Source organism: Lonchura striata, chromosome 16, assembly GCF_046129695.1.
Source record: "Lonchura striata isolate bLonStr1 chromosome 16, bLonStr1.mat, whole genome shotgun sequence".
Classification (NCBI taxonomy): domain Eukaryota; kingdom Metazoa; phylum Chordata; class Aves; order Passeriformes; family Estrildidae; genus Lonchura; species Lonchura striata.
This window is the reverse complement of record NC_134618.1, coordinates 8,840,851-8,862,184: the sequence shown is the minus strand read 5'-3', so window position 1 is coordinate 8,862,184 and position 21,334 is coordinate 8,840,851. Positions and strand designations below refer to the sequence as shown.

The 21,334-nt window shown below is 35.6% G+C and overlaps 1 protein-coding gene across 2 annotated transcripts in view; it reads left to right on the top strand.

The window, feature by feature from the left end:
• SNX29 (sorting nexin 29) overlaps positions 1-21,334 on the top strand; it is a 102,277-nt gene that overhangs the window by 25,923 nt on the left and 55,020 nt on the right. For both annotated transcript variants that reach the window (XM_021539833.3, XM_021539834.2), the window contains exons 13-18: positions 631-759; positions 7,770-7,852; positions 10,756-10,862; positions 15,597-15,713; positions 16,524-16,579; positions 17,519-17,600. In XM_021539833.3, the coding sequence (XP_021395508.2) occupies positions 631-759; positions 7,770-7,852; positions 10,756-10,862; positions 15,597-15,713; positions 16,524-16,579; positions 17,519-17,600 (574 nt within the window). The remainder of the gene's footprint in view (positions 1-630; positions 760-7,769; positions 7,853-10,755; positions 10,863-15,596; positions 15,714-16,523; positions 16,580-17,518; positions 17,601-21,334) is intronic.

Below are 21,334 nucleotides of genomic sequence, written 5' to 3'. Positions count from 1 at the left end.
TATATTGGTAATTCATATTTTTCTATAGGTATTTTGGGTTTTTTAATGCTGAGCTTACCAACAGAACAGAATTTTCCTTTCTCCTGTTCTTCCCACTCCCATAATTGCAAGTTACTGCCTCATTCAGCTTTGTTGGCTTTTTTTGGCAGAAGGACCAGGATGCTTTGGGTTTTACCATTATGCATCATGCTGACCTTTGCTATCTCATCAAGCGTTTTTGCACAAAGGTCTGTGGCAGTGCACTTGGCAGAGACAAGAGCCATGCCTGTCTTGCTATAAATATATTGCTTATAGATTATTCCCAAGATGTTTGGACTAGCACTGAAGTACTGAAAACAGCTTTCCAGCTTTTTAAAAAACCACGTTCTTTCTGCATGATGATACAATAGATCCCATAATAAGTTGTGCTTTGTTGACAGGATAGTAATACAAATTAATACTACGCATTTGCAGCTGCTTTCTCCTTGTAGCTTTTTATATCTTTGTATAATCAAATCAGGTGAATTTATTAAATTGAATAATGAAATTTTTGGATGACATCAGTGGTATCACTCGTCTGTGATTCTTGGAGTATACTCTAATTAGCAGGTACTGTGTGCAGTGTCCTAAAGAGAGGCTGTTGCCTTGCAGATCCCTGCGGAATCTGCTGGATGCAGAGATGGAGCATTCCGCAGCACTGAGGCAGGAGATGGAGAACTGCAGGAGGAAGGTGGCAGAGCAGGAGGAGAGACATGCCACAAAAGTCCAAGCCTTGGCACGGTAAGAAGTGCTGAAAATGTCTCAAAAAGTAACTGCAGGGGAACAAAGGAATAACGGAGTCTGTATAGAAGGGAAGTAATTTTCAAGTAGTCAAGTTTGCAGAAGAACAGAAATTACTTAAGAATAAAAATCATATCATAAGCAATAGCTGTTGCTAAATGTTATCAGCAAGCAAGTACCAAGTTCTGAAGTGGTGCAGCTGTTTCCCCACAGCTCAGGGAGGGTCAGCTGGAACAGGTTTTTCAGGACCATTTCCAGTCAGGTTTTGAATATCTGCACAGGTGGAGACTCCCCAGTCCCTTTAGGGCAGCACTATTGGCAGTGCTGTTTCTAGTGGGGTCCAGGCTGCTCTTGGCTTGCTTTGCCATGGAGGGGGTGTTGAAGGCTTGTGCTCAGCTGCCTGTCACCCTGGGCTCCCAGATCCTCCTCCACAAAGCTGTTTTCCAGCCCTCCAGCATTGCCTGCATATCCTGAGCTATTTCTCTCCAAATTCAGGACTCTGCATTTACCCGTGTTGGACTTCACAGACATTTTCTGAGTCCAGTTCTCCAGCCTGTCCCTGTCCCCCTGGGTGGCAGCACAGCCACGCAGTGTCTCTGCTCCTCAGTTTTGTGTTGTCTGTGACCTTGCTGAGGGTGTGCTTTGGCCCAGCATCCAGGTGATGTTAGGGTGTTAAACAGCATTGGCCCCAGTATAGAGTTGTCTCCAGCTTGACTTTGTGCTGCAGTGACATTGAAAGAATTTTAAACCTCTCCTTGTCTAAATGCGGTTCAACTTCAGAAAGACTTTTGAAAGAAAATGCTGCTGTAATAGTGTGATTTGCTTCTTACAATTCAAAATAAGCTCTAGAGTAACCATGATGTGTAAGATCTTGGAGGTGATTCATGTGTATAGTAAACAACAAACAATCCAAGAGTTAAATGATTTGCCTTACCCAGAGAGAGGTGTTTGTTTTCTGCATGCACAAGCAGAGTGTGTTTAGTGTCAATCACTAAGTACCACAGCTGCGATTCCTTTAAGCTTTTTGTTGCCTATTTCAAAAAGATAAATATAAAGCTTTCTTAAAAATAAAGGTATTTAGGACACTATTAATTCTGCTTTTGATGACATCAAACCGAACTACTTGCTTTGAGGGAGGGAGAGAGATGAATAAGTGGGTTTGACATTCATGTGCTGTAAGGCAGTAGGGACAATGCAAATACTTCATCATTTAATATTCATGTTTCAGGTTATAGGAGTTGTATATTCATATTTCTTTGACTCACTTCCCCGACAATTTTAGAATTTGCAGTGACATATGGGTGAATCAGATATTTGTCATGCACATACCTCTTTAAAGAATAGATAAGGAGCTTTTATAACCAGACCTGAAGAGGTGCTCACTTAGACTAATGAGGTATTTTAAAATAAATCTATGTAATTCCTCTTATTGCTATATGGACGTGTTGTGTTGATTGCTCTTCTGAAAGTCAGTTTGCCTTGTCATGTGATAAAAACAGTGTTGGGAGCTTCTGAGGCACGATAAATGCATGTGTCACCAGTTACTTTGGAAATGGAGGCATTTCTTTAATGATTCATTGCAACTCATTTTCTAGCATCCTAACATAAGAAACTTTGCATAAGAAACCTATTATTTGGAATATAGGTTTTTCTTCTAAATTTTTTGTTGGTTCACTTTGTATGCAGTAGGTGATCCTGCTGCAATAATAAGAGTAGTAATTAAAAAAATAAATAGTTTAATAATAAATAAAGTTGAGCAAGCTGAATAATCTAAAGAATTTGAAGTAACAGAAAGTTTGGAATTGCTTTTTGAGTGCTGCATAATACACTAAGGTGAGTAAGAGGAAACTAAGTTTCAGATATTTTGAAGTAGTGAAATCTCACTATTTCCCTTGAAAACAATTGATCACATGACCAGAGTAGAAAATGTTCCTCAGTTGTGATGTTCTGAATATTTTAAGGCAAGGGAAATCATTCAGTAACAATCTGACTGTTATGATTTGATGAATGAATATTTTTCAGATTATGAGAGCTGATATTTATGTGTGTCCCCAAAGCTCTTTTGAAGAATTTGACAGAAATAGCTTCCTGAAGGCTTTGAGAACACAAATTTCAGTGACACATTAGTCAGAACTGAAATTATGGCTTCTGGAAATCTGCAATTATTCAGCTGTTCTCCTGGACCCTCCCAAGAGTCTCTGGCCTCCCAGACAAAATGCTAGTTTACTGTGAGACATTTTCCCAAGTTTACCATTTTCTATTTAAAAAATGGAAGAAGTCTTAGGTGGGCTTAGTTTCAAGTAGTGGTAATCTCATTGTTCCATGTGAAATACTTGAATAACTCTTTCATAACAGTTTCTATATTGATCCAAAAGAAGCAGGCTCAGGTTCAATCTATTTGCTAGTGTTCTGATAGAATACACTCAGTAGTCTCTCTAGCATAATGTTATCAGCTGTTCTTTTTTTTTTTTTAATTTGGTTTTTTATTTGGGTTTTTTTTTTTTTGTTCTTGTCACTGAACCTTTCTCAAATTGCATGGACATATTGTGCCAGTAGCTTCTTGGCAATACTAAAGTTTTTTTAATTGAGATTCTTTTTTTCTGTGTGGAATACTATTACATCCCTTTGCAAGGCAAAGGAATTTATTGACGTTGACTGTGAAATTGGATAATCTCAGATTGCATATTCTTAGACTATATTCAGCAATGTTGGAGGAAAGCATATTATGAAGTACATGCTTTGTAGCAAGAAAAGCAGATAGAGAAGATGAAAATGCACTGTGTGGGGAAATGGGGGATGAGAATTGGCCTCTACTTTATCTTACACTTCTACATACCTCCTGTTTACTGTAGATTCTGTGACCTAGTATGCTGCCTCTGTCCACTGTCTGTGTTACTTAAACCACATTACTTTTGGATTTTGCATTTTCTGTTATTGTGTTTTGCAGCACTTTCACTGCCATAGCCCTTCAGTGATGGCTGAACTGATGTGTGATACATCTTGAAATGATTCCATCATTTCCCTTAAGCAGCTTCTTAGAGAGAGGAAAAATGTCTTTTGTTCCTGCTTGTGAAAACTAATTTGAATATTCCTATATTACATTACTTTTTCTTCCTGCTTAGTTGGTGACATGTTACAAGTCACCAGTAGCTCCTAGACACAAAAAAAGCCACTGGAAGTCAGCCCATTTAGTAAGGGACAGAGCTGCCTAGAGGGAGCAGGAGAAAGTGGATGAGGAAGAATATTTGGCAGCAGGGCATCAGTGAGGGCAGGAGGAGGAGAAGCAGCTGTAGCATTGAGGAGGAGGAAGAGCTAAACAAGGTGAAAACCTCCCAGCCTCCATCTCTGATTGAGCCCCCAGCCAGGAGGAAGGCTTCAGGGATGGCCCTGCTTCAGCTACAGCCCCAGCCCATGACAAGCAGTTAAGTTTGGCACATTATTCCTCATCAAAGTTTTTTCTGGAGGTTGGTTTTATTATATAATCTCATTATATTGTATAGAGTTCAACCTCTATTTCCATGAGTAACAGTTCTCATTTTCCTTATTTTAAATGTGTATCACAACTTACTGTGATCTTGCATCTCCTAATAGTAGCATCATTCAGGTGAGAAGGCATCTCTGGAAGTCCTGTAGCTCAGCGTCTGCTTCAGATTCTACATAATGTTGCCGAAAATTGTTTTTTTCAATTAATTCTTAATTCTTACAGATTGTTTTCATATTTGTTACCTTTATAGTATTTCCTAAAAACCTTAAAATTTTAATGAAAATGTAGACATCTGTTGGATTACAGTACTTTGTTTGGTTTTGTTTCATTTTTCCCAATGCTGAATTTAGGAATGAGACACCTTTCTGGAGTAAGCTTTACAGAAAGCACTTGCTAGAATTTGATGTTTGTGCCCAAAATTAATTAAATTCAGGCCACTATATTTGAGATACATGAGAAATTACTCTTTTTCACATTCTTTTCTTGCCATGCTCATTTTACAGAAGCTCTAGAGAATTTTTATATTGTTTTCAAGAAGCAGATGTGTGGTGGAGTTTTGTTTGGGTTTGTTTCTTTCTTTTTCTAACAAGGTATAAGAAAATAAATCCTATAAGGCCTCTTTGTCTACAGCAAAAACTGTATGCTCTATGCTCATTCACTGGATGCAAAACAGGCAAGTATGTGCTTCTAAACAAAAGCTTGTTTCATGCTGCTAAAAAAAATTACCATTCTGATTTTCTTCCAGACAGGGTTTCCTTAAATGCTAATTTTAAAATAATAAAATAGAGAGGAAGTGTCATTACTTTTGATTTAAAATTCGTCAGGGAATTTAATGTGTTTGACTACTTACATTTATTATGTAATTGATAATTCCTATATATGTGCTATGAAGCCTAATCAACAACACTCACTAGACCTTTGCTATTTGAGCAAAAAGAGTAATTTCTAGGAATACTACAATGTCATCCTCTATAATTGTCATTTCCCCCTATATCAGCACATATTACCATCTGTCTTTCAGCTTACTTAATGGAAGAAGTGATCAGGCAGGGAAGTTTGGTAAAATTGAGGTTTTGGAGAAGAATGTGCTTTTAGTGGTGCAGTTCTGCCTTTGTTTTCCTGGCTATTTCAGTCTAATTAAAAAAAAAAAAAAAAATTTCTCTCAATCCCCTTCAAATTGTACTTACAGTCTTGTTGCTCATTTTTCAGCACTAAATGTGGAACTATTTGGAGCACTTTAAAGATGCTGAAAATATTGTGTTGACCTGTTGACCTCTGGGCTCATAACAAGAGAACAGTTCTACTTCAGGTTGGGTGTTGTAGTTTGGATACATTGCAGAGGTACAGCAGGGCCTGCTTATAGAAGCATTTAACATCCTTTAGTCTACAGATCTGACCCATAACTCCTGGTCAGGATTGATCTCCCTATGAAATGCTTGCTAGGAATATATCTGATAAAATAACTATTGAGAGTTATTTTTATTATTAAAGACTTATTAAAGACTTTTCAATGAGTGATTACTAAATGTTTTTCAAATATGCTCTGATTAAAAGAACTATATAGATTCATATACAGCAGGATGGGCCCTCTTTGGAATCCAGCTAAATGGTAGTAATGAGAAATGTCAAAGAATGAGAAGTAATTGGAAGTAAGTTGGAAAATTGTGACTGGGCCATAGCATCCTGCTTTGAATTTCAGTCTTATATCAAAAACCTTAAAGGAATAAAAGTATTTTTCAACTTCATCTGTACTGTATCAACTTTAAGTCAATTTTAAGACAAAGTGGTAAAAAATGGATTTTTGAAAAAGCTGTCACAGTACCATCAGAAGGCACTGAGTCTATTCTCATATGTAGAAATGAGGTGATAAAGAGTTAATTCATTAGAATCCTTAATACTTAATATGTTGTAACTGTACACTGTTACTTTCATGCAGACATTCTTACAACTCTGGTGAGAAATCTTTTTGTTTAGTTGTCCTAGAATTTTTTTTGTGAATAAATTACTTAAATTTGTTTTAATATAGTATATAGGATTAAATTGTGTTTTTTCTCTTTTTTCTTCTTACGCTGAATATCAGTGTCTATCTCTGGTGGAAAAACTGATTGTTCTTTGTTGTCTCAGAAATGAAAAATATCATCAAATGCATATAATCAAGAATTCTTAAATTCAATGGTCGAGCAATCAATAGCTTCTCAATTATTTAGCAATCTCCTACTAAAATGCTGAATAAAATTGAGTTTACAAAGTTCAGCAAGCTGACTTGAAATCCATAGGAATGGGAATATTGTGCCAGTCAAGGCTTCTTATAGGAGCAGTGTAGCATTGCTCATAGCAGGAGTTTGTGTGTGTGTGTGTGTGTGTATATATATATATATGTATAAAATGTGTATTTTACGTGTGTGTGTATATGTAGTATTATAAGGACCATCAAACATACTTGCATGATTTTTTTAATATTTCTAGTTCTTAAATAAATTTCCATTTATAAAATACCTTCTTTTTTTTGGTGTATCATCTATTTGCAGCTTTCTGTGCTGTGTTACATGTCCAGGTTCCATCGTGCCTGGAGCATGGCCTTACTGGCCCAGGTTCCCTCCTCTCTCTAACACTTGTCGGGCTCTTGTGTGTTGTGCTGCATTTGTGGCACTTACTTATTTCTACCTTGGTATTTTCTGGAAAAAAAAAAAAAAAGTTGTTTGAATTCACAGTCTGGCAACACATTTTAGTTATGCTTCTTTGGTATAAACTTTTCTGTTGTACTCGCTTAACTGAATGGGCTTAGATAATTGAATTTTCAGACATGTGATTTGTCAGCTTTGTTTAAAATCAATCAGTTGGAGCCCTTTTTATTTACCCCCAAATATAAACTAAGGTGCTTAATGTTGTTAAGTGGAGCCATGGTAGTACCTGGTTTGAATGCTTGTGCACTCCAAAGAGAAATGAGACAGGCACAGGCACTGAAGTGTGACAGCTGAAGGGATTACCTAAATTTCATGTCTTATGGTTTTCATTTAGGAATGGTTTGTGGAAACTTTTGCCTTGAAAATTTTTGCTGAAGTGCTGCCATTTTCTTACAATGATAAAGCCTGTTTCTACAGCTGAATTATTATTTGCTTGCAATTAGATGCAGAATAGCAAAATAATGATCTCATTTTACATTAGCCAATCTGAATTTCCTTGTGTAGCATCCCATCCTTATGTTTTAGTTGATTGTTGATTTAGGTAGGCTGTGTAGTTTGTTTGCCATCAGTATAACATAGAAAAAATCTAAATTAAACAATGGAAAAGTTTTGATTATGAGATAATCTGTTTCACTGATGTGTTTATGTGGTCCTGGAAAATGAATTTTCTTGCTATTCTGCTGTTGATGTATTATTTAATTTTTTCCTTGCATCATGGTGACACAAATTAGGTAAAGCTCATTATAACAGAGAGTCTGTTTGTTTCCATTGAAAAGGACTTTTCATCTATTTTGGGAAAATAATATTTATTTCTTTATTTATCTATTTATTTATTTTAATAGAGAAAATGAGGTGCTAAAAGTGCAGCTTAAGAAGTATGTAGGAGCTGTCCAGATGCTCAGAAGAGAAGGTCAGACAGTGGAAGGTAAGGATAAAATGAATGGGGGGAATAGAATCCATGCACAGGATTTGTTTCTCTGTGTACAGCCATTCAGGGAGTAATACCTTCCAATAGTGAAAATAACATATTTGGTATATTTTCATTTTGAGAAAAATACAAATGTAGATTTTTGTACTCATTTTTACAGAGCATTTTCTGGTAGATGAGGTGGTCTTGCTTTTTTCAGTGAGAAATTTTCCAGAAAAAGCTGTTTGATGAAAATTTAGCTTAAATAAAAATCTGTGAATTAATGTGATACTGGATTAGAAAAAGAAATGTAGTATCTTTAGATTATACTATTGTTTTGGAAATCAGTATTTGCAGACTGTTTGAAATAGACTCTGTACTGAGTAGTAATGGACAGATTTTATATCTGAAAGAAAATGAGTGAGGTTATCAGCTGTTTTACCAGTTTGTCTTCTGTGGTCTGTGATAGAAGCATCCATGAGGGGCTGAATTGATATCTTGATTCTGAATCTTCTGGTGGGACCTGGATTTCCACTGGCTACAGGAGGTGTTTAGAGAGCTGAGAAGGGGTTTCAGAAATTGGCACCATCTAATCTTTTAAAATTGTGAATATTTTGGTCTTATAAGTGGCTGTATGAATACTACTATTCTTCAGGGTTAGCCACGGTACTTATCTGGAGTTTCAAATCTTCATTCATCCCTAAAAGGATATTTGTTAGTGAGAACACATGTTTTTTCTTCCGACTTTGCTGGAGTGTAGTGATTCATATTAAGAATTATTCACAAAAACCATGGCTTAGGCTTCCTATAATAGCAGAAATTATCCTTCATTAGGTAGTGACAGTTTCCATGATGAGTATAATTATAGGAAAAGAAAAAAAAAATATTCCTGGGCTAGCTATATTCCACCATGTTGAAATTATGCAAATTAGTGAGTGATAAGAATAGAAACTGAGTAGGATGGTCAGATTTTATAGATGAAAAAGGGGGATGGAACAGTACCAACATTTCTAAAAATAAACACACGTGTGCTTTATGCTGTAAAGATACTTAATCCACAGTAATTTTCTATAATATTTATCACTAGTGACCAGAATAAATTTCAGCTACATAAAATAAATTTTTCATACATTGTAACTTCACATGTTGAATTTTTATAAAACTATAGTTATTTTCCTTAGCTGCCATTGAAAACTTAGGTGAAATTTTGGTACTACAGTGGTCTCTGACTCAAAGTAAATAAGCATGAATAATCCCTGAGATCTAGCTGCAAAAAAGAAGTGAAACAAAAAGAGTTTTTTATTTTACCAGATTTACAGAAACTATTGCACCCATGGTTTGTATATGTAATGAGTAATTTTAATTATAATTACTCTTCTGAATGGTATGAAAACAAAAGTATTAAATGTATTGTAGATTTTAGAATACAGGTTTTCTGTGACTCGGTTTTGAAAGAGTCAGAATAAATTTGGCTTCTGCTGTTATTTTTATCACTATAAATAATGAAGACTCTACATGTTTGCTACAATAATCAGATCAAATGCTATTGAGTATAGCTTTTAAATAGTTTCCTAAAATAAGAAATGAAACTCAGCTTGATACTTTGCCTTGTGGAGACTTAAAAAGGCCAAAAACCCCACTCAGCAAATGTGATTATAAATAAATTACCCCAAAGTCAGAACTATCAGCTTTCAAAATGAGTGATCACTGCTGTAGCCTGAGCAGTTGGATATTGGTATTTAAATATTTAATAAATGAGCATCTTGATTTCTCAGCCATCAGCAGGAGTTGGCTCTGTACCATTTATTAAACCTGCTTAACTAGAATATTTATGTAAAAATGCTGATCTTAGGAGTCTGGCTGAAGAACTTAAAGCAACATTTACAAGGAAAAGATTTTAAAATAGATTTCAAATTCATTTAAATAGTAAACTTCTAAATTCTTCCTCAAAGCAAAAATCAGTTCCCAGGCTCAAAAATATTTAGCCAGATAAATTATGGTCTGCTCTATCTACCTGATAGTGGTTGTATAGGAAGTTCAGATTTTGAAGCATGATGAAAGCATTTATTCAGCTCCTCTTCTATTAGGGCTTTACTTTTATGAGTTAAATTGTTTTCTTAGAAATTCATGAGCTATGAGGAAAAGTGGAATTGGATTTTGTCTAACTTGGAGGAGATTTACTTAGAATAGGCCTTAAAGTGATCTTCAAATACATAAATGATAGCTGGGAACAGGAATAGAATAATCTGTAATTTTCATTCACTACAGATAAAAGAAGTAGTAATGGGCTGACATGGCAGGTGAAGGAAGTTTGATTAGCTATCAGGAAAACCTTTGTGAGAAGAACACTTAAATTTAAATAGGTTATGCAGGGAAGCTTGATATCTCCCTTCTTGGAAGGTATTAGGAAGAAATTAGGAAGACAATTAACTATCAAGAATGGAATAATTCCAGCTGATTCTGCTTGATGTAAAATAATGAAATACTGGATGAAGTATGGAATGTTAATTCTCAATCCTGTTTTCTGTAATTTCTCTGACATGTAAGCAGTCTGTGCAAGTAATATGGAATATTTTGGAAGCCCTTTGGAAAAAAAAAAGGCTTAAAAGAGAAGCGTAAGATAAGTTTTAGAAGACTTTTTCCAGGAAATGCAGATACTACATATATTAGACAGCTGTAGTCACAGAACAGCCAAATGCTTTTGGTTTACATTCTTTTCTATTAAGATTCCAGTCCAAATATTTCTTACCAAAAAAGGGTCCTTGCAGAATCTGTATTTTAGTACTTGTAATAGTGTTTAATATTATGGTCTATTCCAATATTTTTAATAACTGCTTCTTATAGAGCTGTTATTTCAAAACAGGATGTCCTAGACGTTTATGGAATTTTGCTTTTTAATTTGAGGTATCTCTTTGTTACAGTTTTGCCAAACATTTGGAGCACTGATGGGGAATTTACAATTCCAGAGCAAAAACAAGTAGAAAACAATGAGGAACTGGCCAGCTCTTATGAAAGGAAATTGATTGAGGTAAAGTTTGTACTGCACAGATTTTATGGAATCCTGGCTGTAAAACAAGGCTTGAAGCTTAAATAATTTCTTTGCTTAGTTGATATCTTTTTTCCTCAGGAATGTAAAAGATAAATCTGATTTTTTCTTCAAAAATAAAAAACCTCAGATAATTAAAAGTATTTTCCCTAACAGGGGCACACTTTTATATGCTGATATTAAAATGAAGGTTTTAATAAATAAGCAAGTTCCTTCAGGTTTTTATTGATGGTAGTGAAGTTGAAATCATCACAGACAATAGATTTGAGGTTTTGTCTAAGTTACAGTACATAGTTACAGGCATGGCTGTGTTGGCAGTTGAGCTTTATTTAAGAGCATACAGAAATCTTTAGCTTTTTCTGTGTTTTCATGCTAGTTTCTGATTGCAAACCATGTTTCATTTTCATATTGCTTATTGAATAACTGCAGTAAGGAAATGGCTGATAGAAGCTACTATTTCTGTTGATATGACCATGTTAGGAAAAGTTCCTAAGGCAAGATTTACTTTCAAGATTGATGTAAAATTCATTAAAGAAAAAAAAGATAGATTAGGGTTTCATCCTAAATTTGAATACAAATTATTTTTAAGAAAAAAAGTAATGAAATTCAGTATCTAATACCCATATATGCTATTAAATATTAAAAGAACAGTTTTATAAAAAGTAAAATAATTCTCTGTGTCTTCTCTTGCCCAAAATACCCTGAAATTTGATACCCACATTAACTGATTAACATGAAGATGACTAGAAATGCAGATCATGGATCAAAGAGCTTCCTACAGTTCTTCTAAAACATACATACTTGCTTATCCTTTGTTCATAGGACCATGTGAAACTAATTCTCTCCCTAATGCTTACCTTTGGTGGAGTTCTTCTGGCTCCTTTCCTCTGTTCTGTACCTATCAAGAGAATATCTTAATTAAGAATGCAGGTAAAACCTACCTCTAAGGAGGCTCCTTGGTTGTACCACGTTTGTTCTGAGTGCTCAGGAGTTGTTGCTGACACTTCTGATTTTGTGGCAGTGTCAGTGGTGACACAGCTCTGGATGTAACCACAGGAAAAGTTTTTTTTATCGGTGATATTGGGAAGAGGGGGGCTGCATCTGTTTCACTTGTTAGTCGCCAACAATATCCTCATATACTCCAACATAACCCTTGTGACAACTCTTCTTGAAGGCTCTGAGCATGGCAAGCAGTGTCAGTCTCAGTAAATACTGGTAGGACTGGACACAACTGACAAAGACTGGGAATTATTGCAAGCATGAATAAGAATTTCATTAAATGAGCACAGTTCCCAGTTTATTTTGGGAGGAAAGCTTCAGCTTATTTTCTACTTGTTTTGGGGAAACCCAACTTGTGCTTACCTTGTGTAGTGAGAGTAAAAAAACAATGAAGCCAAAATGAATAATAATAATCAATGGAATGTTCTCTTCTCTTCCCCCTTTCCTCTTGGAACCAGCCCTTAAATTGCAGAACTTAATATCCAACATAGACAGAACAGACAATGGGGGATACAAGCATAATAAAGTCACCCTAGGACCAAGCCCAAACCAAAGCAGCTCAATGCCAACCCTATTCTTAAGTCTTTCAGTCTATCTTGGACCAAATAACTTGTTTGCAGATGGAAATACTGAGAATAGAAAATGGAAGCTTTGAAACAGAAAGCAAAGTTTGAACACTTTTTGACTGTATCAGTAAGTAGATTTTTTTGGAACCATCTCTGCCTTTCGAGATTTTGTGTTTTTCACTTGTAGAAAAAGGAGTTGTTAATAGGATGCCTGCTCTGTTTTGCAGCCTGTTGGCCTTGTTTCTTTTGAGAAAAAGATGTATAACAACATTGATTTTTGGAAAGGAAATCTTCTCATGGGAAAAATACACCCATGCTTCCACTAAGAGAGAAGCGACTTCCAGTTCTGTCGAGACTTTTTGGGAAACACATTGTTTTGTATTTTGTGACCTTTGGGGAAAAAATGCCTATGCTTGACAAAAAGTCATTAATTGAGATGTGGCTTGTTTAAAAACTTCTATGAAGTCTTTGATGCAAACAATATTTAAAAAAACTTGGGTTCCACTAAAACACTCTGTAAGCAAATGACTAGTTTTTTATTTTTGCAAGTTTTTATTTATTTTATTTTACCTTTATTGTTGCATTATTGTTAAATGTCTTTTTCTCTTTCTAGAAGTGTGTCCTTTGAAGATAGATTGTATTACTAGATGCTTAGTGAAACATTCCTAGCCTGTTTTAAATTAACTGCTTGGTCCTTTGCTGTGAAATATGAAGTGGTATTTTCTTTGTCCTTTCTCTGGAGCTGCTCTCAACTGTGGTCGTGCTGGGCAGTGTAACTGCAGTGCTCTCAGGCACTTAGGTTTTCTTTTGGCAACTCTGAAGAGTTGTCTTAGTGTAGAGCCTCAAGTGTTTACTTCAGCCTCACTTCACCTTCATGAGAAGAGTTTGGCTTTAAGCTGTTTTCTCATATAGGAAGGAGCAAATCTAAATGATCCTCTGTCCAAGGGAAACATAGCTTATTTATACTCTATTTTTTTGCTTCAAGCATATTGCTGTGAAGAAAAACAACTGTGAAGATGATTGAAGTCCCAGCAGGGAAATTTATTGCTTAAGCTTCATTGTGGATTGAGTAAAGGAAGATGTGACTCTTTGAAAATGTAACTGAAAGGATATAATTATAAGGAGACCTCTTTATTGTTTTAGCAGACTTTGATGCAGGAAAAGTTAAAGGAACTTCAGTTAATATTGTTATTCATTGCTCCTTTTGATTTGCTGTGATGGAAATGCATTTTCTTTGACAAAGAAAAGGATTGAAATCAGTTAATTGCTAATAAGTGATACCTGCTAGTTGTCCTTTTGATAATATAGAACAAGTGGTTTTGTGTTTTATTTGCTGTTAAATTTCCTTTTTGTTATTTAACTTTTCTAGGGATACTTATAAATTTTTTCATTACTTGTAGTGTTTTGAGAGAGTTGTTGAATTTACATATTAATTGAATCTGCAAGTAGAAAGTTATTTCAAGGGCATTCAAATCAGAGAAAGACAAAATAGTCACACATCAGTCTGGATTTTGTTCTTCTGATAGACAGGCCCTGAAAAATCAAACATGTTTTCAAATATGTAAACTACTGAGATCCACTTGTAAATTTTTATATTGCATTTGATAACCAGCAGTATTGCAGCTTTTCTCTGTGAGTTTGCAACTAGTTGTGTGCTGTATCTCTGTAGTTAAAATGCAAGGAAGTTCTGCTTTCCAGCTCGGGTTCTGTGGAATTAACAGTGACCTCTTAATATTAATTTGGTATTCTTAAATGTTGCAACACCCACTTTAAATTGGAATTAGTGGTTAAACTAGTATGGAATATGATTGATCTAGAATTAATAGTATTATTGTTTTCTCTAGTGTATTGTTGGTGTAGTTTAGCTCTTTTTTGCATATATGTTTCAGTGATTAATTACTGGGTTTGAAGGATTCCCTCTAATATAAAATGAAATTGGAAAAGAATGCTTGAAGTTCACCTTGAGAAAATTATTTTTATATTTTATTTATAATCAATGATGTCAGGTTCTAGGTTGTCAAATTGAAGCTTTTTCTTTGCTTTTGATTCTGTGAAGGATGCAGGTTTGTGTGGAACAAAGCACAAAATTAAAAACAGGCACTAAATTAAAGTGAATTAAACTGCTTTATTTTGGGGAACTTCCCTGGGGAAGAGGGAGAAAGCAGAGTAATTAAAGAAAAGGAAATAGTGAAATTCACAGGTAATAATGAACTGCTTCCAGAAGGCAAACCATGAACTCTTAAGAGATTTGGCAGTAGTTCAAGTCTGTGTGCTGTTGTTGAGGTGCCTGGATTGAAATTCCTGTTGTTCAGCTGTGCTTTCATGCTGTTACCCTGCTGCCTCTGCTGTTCTCTAGCTCTGGATGGGCAATGAGGAGGAAGAAGAGGCATTCCAAGAGGTGCTGTAACAGGAGCAGGTTTAACCATGCTGCTGGGGCAGCCCATGGGGAGGGGCCAGCAGTGCTCACTGTGTTCAACTGACTGCTGGAGCTTTCCACCCCCCTCACTGCCCCAGCCCCTGGCACTCTCAGAACATCCTGCATCACTCGCTGCTCTCTTGAGAGCACAGCCACAGCCACGCTCAGTGGCCAAAGAAGCCACTCTGTTTACCTGTGAGAACAGCTTCTGCCACAGCCTGACTCTGGTATTAAGACTCCTCTGACCTCTCACAGATTTGCCTGGAGTGATTGACTTCTAGGTCCAATCCTATTAAAACTCCAAGTAAGGGTGAAGAATGCATCACTTACGAATTATTGACAAAGTTTAATGCAATTTGTGGATTTTGCAGTACTCCCTGTTCAAAGTATTGTGATCAGTTTGTACCTGTTGACTGCTGAATTCATCAAAGAATTAAACTGAGAACAGAAGTTAATGGGTGTTTTATTAGAATCAGTTGTCATATAATTTTGAGTGATAAGAATAAAATTTGACATGAAGTAGTATTTTGTCCTATTCAATTCAATATCAAAACTACATTTCAAGGCATGAGTCAAAATTATAGCAATGTCTGTTCTTAATGATCAGTTCAAACTACTGCATTAGCAGTACTTGGAGAGTAAAAAGAAATTGATATACATGTAAGAAATTACAAAGTGGGATTTTTTTTTTTTCCTCAATTCAGATCACAATTATCACTTGGCTTTGCTTTTCAGGTGGCTGAAATGCACGGGGAGCTGATTGAATTCAATGAGAGGCTGCACCGTGCTCTGATGGCCAAGGAAGCTCTGGTGTTCCAGATGAGACAAGAACTCATTGATCTGAGAGGGCCGGTGAGTGTTTGTTTATTGCACTGTAGAATATCCCTCTGGAATAGGCTCAAACATTCTACTCATGGTGAAGTATCCATTAGCTTGTAAGAAATAACAGATATGTGAAGAATTGGTTTTGAGCAATTCCCTTCCTCTTAACTATTCTAAATATGCTTTACAGTCTACATTTTCCTTTTAAAAGAAAGAAGGTACCCTTTTATGTTTATTCTAGCTGTAAAGTAAGGTAAAAAGCTGTTTCTCTTTTGTTCTAAATGCTCTTGCAATCTGGATTTCTAACAGCTGCTACTTCCTTTGATTCTGCAGGTATTGGTCCATGATTGCATCATTATGAACTTTTGTGCTTATAAAATGTTCTGTAAGAGTACATCTGAAATAAAATGCTCTTGTGTCCTTCCCTGAATGAAATACTGGTTGTAAGAGAAAGCAATCAGTAGGTTTTATGTGCTTCATATTTTCCCATAAGTTGCCTATACACACAATGTACTTTATTTTAGCATCCTTTGCTCATAAAGCCCTAATAATAATGCTCTTTCCTGCATTTTCCATATCTTTCAAAATTACATGCTTTTACAAACCCAGATTTGCTTCTTGACAAAACTGTAGCAAATTCTAATATAAAGGACTCACAAGGGTGATATGTTCACAATCTTCTTTCAGGATTTTGTTTTTCTTTTATTGCTTGTCAGTAATAGTTTTTATTGGCATTTATAAAATTGAATGCTGAATTGTAATTTCCTTATAATATTATGCTTTCTTAATTGAAAACATAATAGCCACTGTGTGGAAATTATTTCTGTTTTGTAAATAAAGGTCCCTGGAGATTTAAGTCAAACATCTGAAGATCAGAGTTTATCAGATTTTGAAATGTAAGTTTCATAATTCACAAACTTTTCTCTTCATACCGTCTCTGGGAAAGGAGAATAAGCAAACAGATTCAATAATTTGCTTTTCCTCTATTATTTCCAATAACTGCATTCTTAGCTGTGGTGTTCCATTGTTAAAAAGTATGGAGAGCTGCATAGCCCATGTCCAGTGTAGTTAATAATGCTGAACTCAAGGAGTTTAGATTTAGGAAGATTCCCTTGGAATACTTTTTAAGTGCCCTAGGTCTTGGTATTTTGCCAAAGCACCAAGAAGTTACTGGTTTTAGTGTTTTGGGTTTGATGCGTGCTGGTTGCTCTTCATCATGTGATGGACTTCCTCATTTTTACAGAATAGTTCCTAATCAATGCTTAGAAAAACCCCAAAACCCCCATGAAAAACACATCCCACATGATTCTAGAGTATTCTGATTTGGAATTTTGCCTTTAGTAGTCAAATTAATGAATCTTGCTTTTGTGGATGAGGGGTTGAAAATGTAGCTCATGAGTTTGAATCATAGAAATTAGAGATGGATGACAAAGAGCAGATGGAAATGCCTTCTGCATAATTGTGCACTACTTTTCTGTTATTTAATGACTTTACCTGACGTTTGTGGCTGAAAATGTTGGATTTGTTGAAGTGAATAATTTTTGCTTCATGTCTATAATCAAATATTGTCAAATTCATGCTGTGAAAAAAACGCCAAACCCCAGAAAACCTGCAGAAGGAGTTGTTTCAGTTGGGTTAATTTTAGGGAACGTTTTTTAGATTCAGAACATAAAAAAAGTTTAGGCAGGACTCCAATTTTTCTGTTACTTCATTTTAAATTTTAAGCTGCTTTATTGATCACTTTGATCATTTTATAAATCATTGCATGTAGTTGCTTTGCAATTCTTATACATAAATATGATTCCCTATTTGAAGTTTTTCTCTCTCCTCCTCAGATCAAATCGTGCTCTTATTAATGTTTGGATTCCCTCAGTCTTCCTGCGTGGAAAAGCTGCCAATGCATTCCATGTTTACCAGGTAAGTGAGCCAGCTGAACAGGGATTTTGTGCAGAAGTTTCTGACTGAAATACTACATTTTAATAATTTAAAGCTCTGCATATAATTTCATTAGAGATCAGCTAATGAGCAGCAGCAGTAACTTCATATATTCATCCATAGGATTGTGTTGATTATTCAAATGGCATATTTTGTAGTAGTTTAATACTTTAAAAGCATGCTAATCAGATGACTCCATTGGTCAGGCAGTGTAACAATTCAATATTCATCAGTAAAGCCTTCTTCAGTATGCATGTACACGTTTTACTTCAGTTTTGGGGATAACAATGGCCAGAAACATTGCTTGACAGACAGACAGATGTGGTTTACTGTAGTAGCTCACTTGAAAACATCTTGAATAATGAAACAATTCTTCACTGTGTGTTATTGAACGTGTTCACATTGTGTTCTGCCTCAGGCAGGTCTGAATCTGGGGGTTTGTGCTCCAGCCTGACTTGCAGCTGAAGCATTGAAATTTTATACTGTTCCTTGATTTCTGGATTCTTGGTTTCAGAGCAGTCACCCTCCATGGATAGAATGGCAGGGTGAACTTCAAACACTCTCTAATGTGCTGTCCTAGGCTGTTTACATTTCTTTATTTGTGGATTGTTAGCAGCTGCAAAATTTTTCCACTTTTGTTTCAGCCACATGTACTTAGTTCTGAACAAGATTGCTGAAGCTTGTTAACATTCCTATCACTCTGAATGATGTTTTTTTGTAGAATTTTGAATAATTTATGAAGTGTTGGCAGGTAGTTGAAAAATACAGGAAAACACCCACTTTTTGGTCAGTAAAAGACAATGAAAAATAAGACTTGAGGTAATGGAAAGAAAAGCCGCCAGGATGGGAACAGTTAGTAATTTGTTCAAAAGCACTGAATAATCAATCAAATTGAGTTGCACAGGTGTGTGAAAACCTAACTTGTTGACAAGTGTAATATTTGTCTTTCTGGCTTTCACATATTTTTCCACTCTGCTGTTACGGGCTACAGATTCTCAAACCCAGACACAAGTCTGCCAACACAGGAATTCTTAAAAGCATTGATATCTCACTCCACCTGTTACTCTAATGATGTTGCAGCTCCTTGTCCACCAGAAGAGTTCTGAGTTGCTCTGTGTTGTTTTTCATCCTGCTTGAGCAGGGTGGGTGGATCAGATGGCCCACTGTGGTCCCTTTCAACCTTACCCATTCAGTGAATTCTGTGAAGAATTTAATGTTTTTTTTAAAATTTTACTTGTAACTTGGTATCAAATTAGGTTATTAGAGAGTTCAGTATTTGTGATGCAGTTTGACTGGACATCACTGTGAAAGCCTACTAAGTATGCAGAATTCACATCTCTTGTAGGTGTTCTGCACGTTCAAAAGGAAAATGTTGACATAAATCAAGCTTCCCAATTTGAAGGCAGTTCAGAACTTTACCTAAAAATCTTCTGAAGTGAGTAGAGAGTTAGGTGTCACTTATTCTTAATGGAAAACAAAGAACTTGTAATTGAAGGCTAAGTCTCTTGAGAAAAGGAGAAAAGGAAGCAAAATATAGAAATATTGAAAAAATTTGAAAATTCTGTATCTACAAAAGGACAATTTTGAGAATTTATTAAGTTTTTATCTCTACAGTATAAATTCGTAATGTTAGGTATTCATAGTGTGCAAAATTTTGTTTATTCATATATTTGAAAAATGTACAAGTTCTTCTAAATATGTTCCATTCATTATCTTTTCACGCTATCAGTTTACAGGCATTTTTTAAGGGAAAAGTTAAATATAGCTGTCCAGAACATAGAATGTAGTCAGGCTAGTTTGTCTTCAGTTACAGAACAGCGCAGGGTATTACAGATTTTTTTCTGGTGAATAGTTGTACATTGTCTTTTAATAATTAGGAGAATAGACAAGCAGGAATTACCTGTAGAAGTGACTTAAAACTTTTGTAATTCTTGTTAAACTTTGATCATGGCACCTGTTGAGCTCCTTCTTTATGTAAGAATACGTGAATATGATTCCTGCCAGTTTTTGGTCTCAGTAACAGGAGTGTCACTGCCCCTGTGCCAGTTAAAAAGAAGTATTTTCCCAAATAGACTTCTACAACTGTGATGAAACATTTGAAGTGAGTGCCACCTCTCTGATCAGTATATAGTTGTGTGCTTGCTGAATATTATTTTACATTTTATAGTGACCAGGAAAGCATTAATTTAGAGAACTTCAGAATAGTTTCACTAACAGCACTGTGCAATCATCTTATTAAATCTCTGCTAAAATGTGTGCTCCTGATTACAGAGACTTTGATTCAGTGATGAAATTGTTGAGGAGGATATTTACCAGGCTACCAGTATGTCCTAAACAGGCCCAGACTGGGAGTCCATTTAGGATAAATGATTGAGCTCATTTTTGAGAGTCCTTTTATTCATAATAAACATTATTTTTACTGCCTTATCATTTATTTCTCCAGTGGCAGAAAATTAAAATGCTTGTATAGCTCTTTGTATCAGCCACATGAGAAAGGAATTGTAGTATATCAGTATAGAGGAAAGTAACAATTTTGCAGAATGTTGGTGTGAGTGAGATTATTACCAGTGCCTTGTGGAGTTCACTTTTCTCTGGGAGAACTTGAGTGAGCAGATGTAAAAAATGACTTTTGGTTGTGCTTGTTAATGCTGAAGAAAAGACATCAAATGAACTTTGGAGAAAGCTAAAGTGTGCCAGCTGGAACAGGCAAAGTTTGAAAATTTGGTTTGGTTAAGCATGATATTTAGGTTTGCTAAATACTTATGACTGTACTTAAAGCTAATTAGGAATTAGCCCTCCAGTGCTTAACCCGACGGAAAATTAGATCGTACATGTGATACTATCAAAGTAAGATGTTGCTGCTAAGTGAGGGTGCTACAAAAGAGCATGAGCCTCGGGGTTGCTTTTCCAAAGGCAGTTCATGTGAGTGTATTTCTGAGATGGCTTGGTCTCTTGTGCATGTGCTGTTATTGGAAAGCTGAAGAGATTGTCCTTCTCTGCCCTCCTCTGATGAGCCACCTTGTTACCCTTTGCTGATTTGGAATTGTGTGTCTCTGGAGCACTTCACTTGATGGAGAGAGCAGGACTGTGCCAGGGAAGACTTGCTAAATTGCACTTATTGTTGATGCACTTTAGAATTGTTGTGCCTCTTCTGTCCATTTTTGCTTATAAATAGGTATTTTGTAGCAGAAAATACACTACTATGTACATACCACTTACCTTGGAAATGGGCAGAAGAGGGTGGAAACAATTGCAGAGCATCTCAAGTAGTTTGAAAAATGATGAACCTATCAGTTCCACAGTGTCTGTTATCTGTTTTCATGGACTTCAAAAAGCTTCTGAAGAATATAAGAATTAGAGAAATAAATATGGATTGCTGTGCTTCCTCGAAATCAATGCCAATTTTGCACTTGTGCTTCTTAAACCAGGAAAATAAATTAATGACACATTAATTTGCATATCAATAGGGCCTGACTTGGACAGGATAAAAATAGACTCCTGGAGGAGTTCTCTTATTGTGCTTGCTTTTTAAAATTTAATTTTATGTTTTTAAATTTAATGTAGATATGTAATGCTGTTTTGAAGGGCATTTCAAAGCATTTATTTTTGTGTCATGTTAACATCTGCTTCAGATGTTCAAAATCAGTGCATATTTCATACTTAAAAAAACCCAGATGTTGCTCTTCAGTAAATATAGCAGGAAAAGTTTCCAGCAC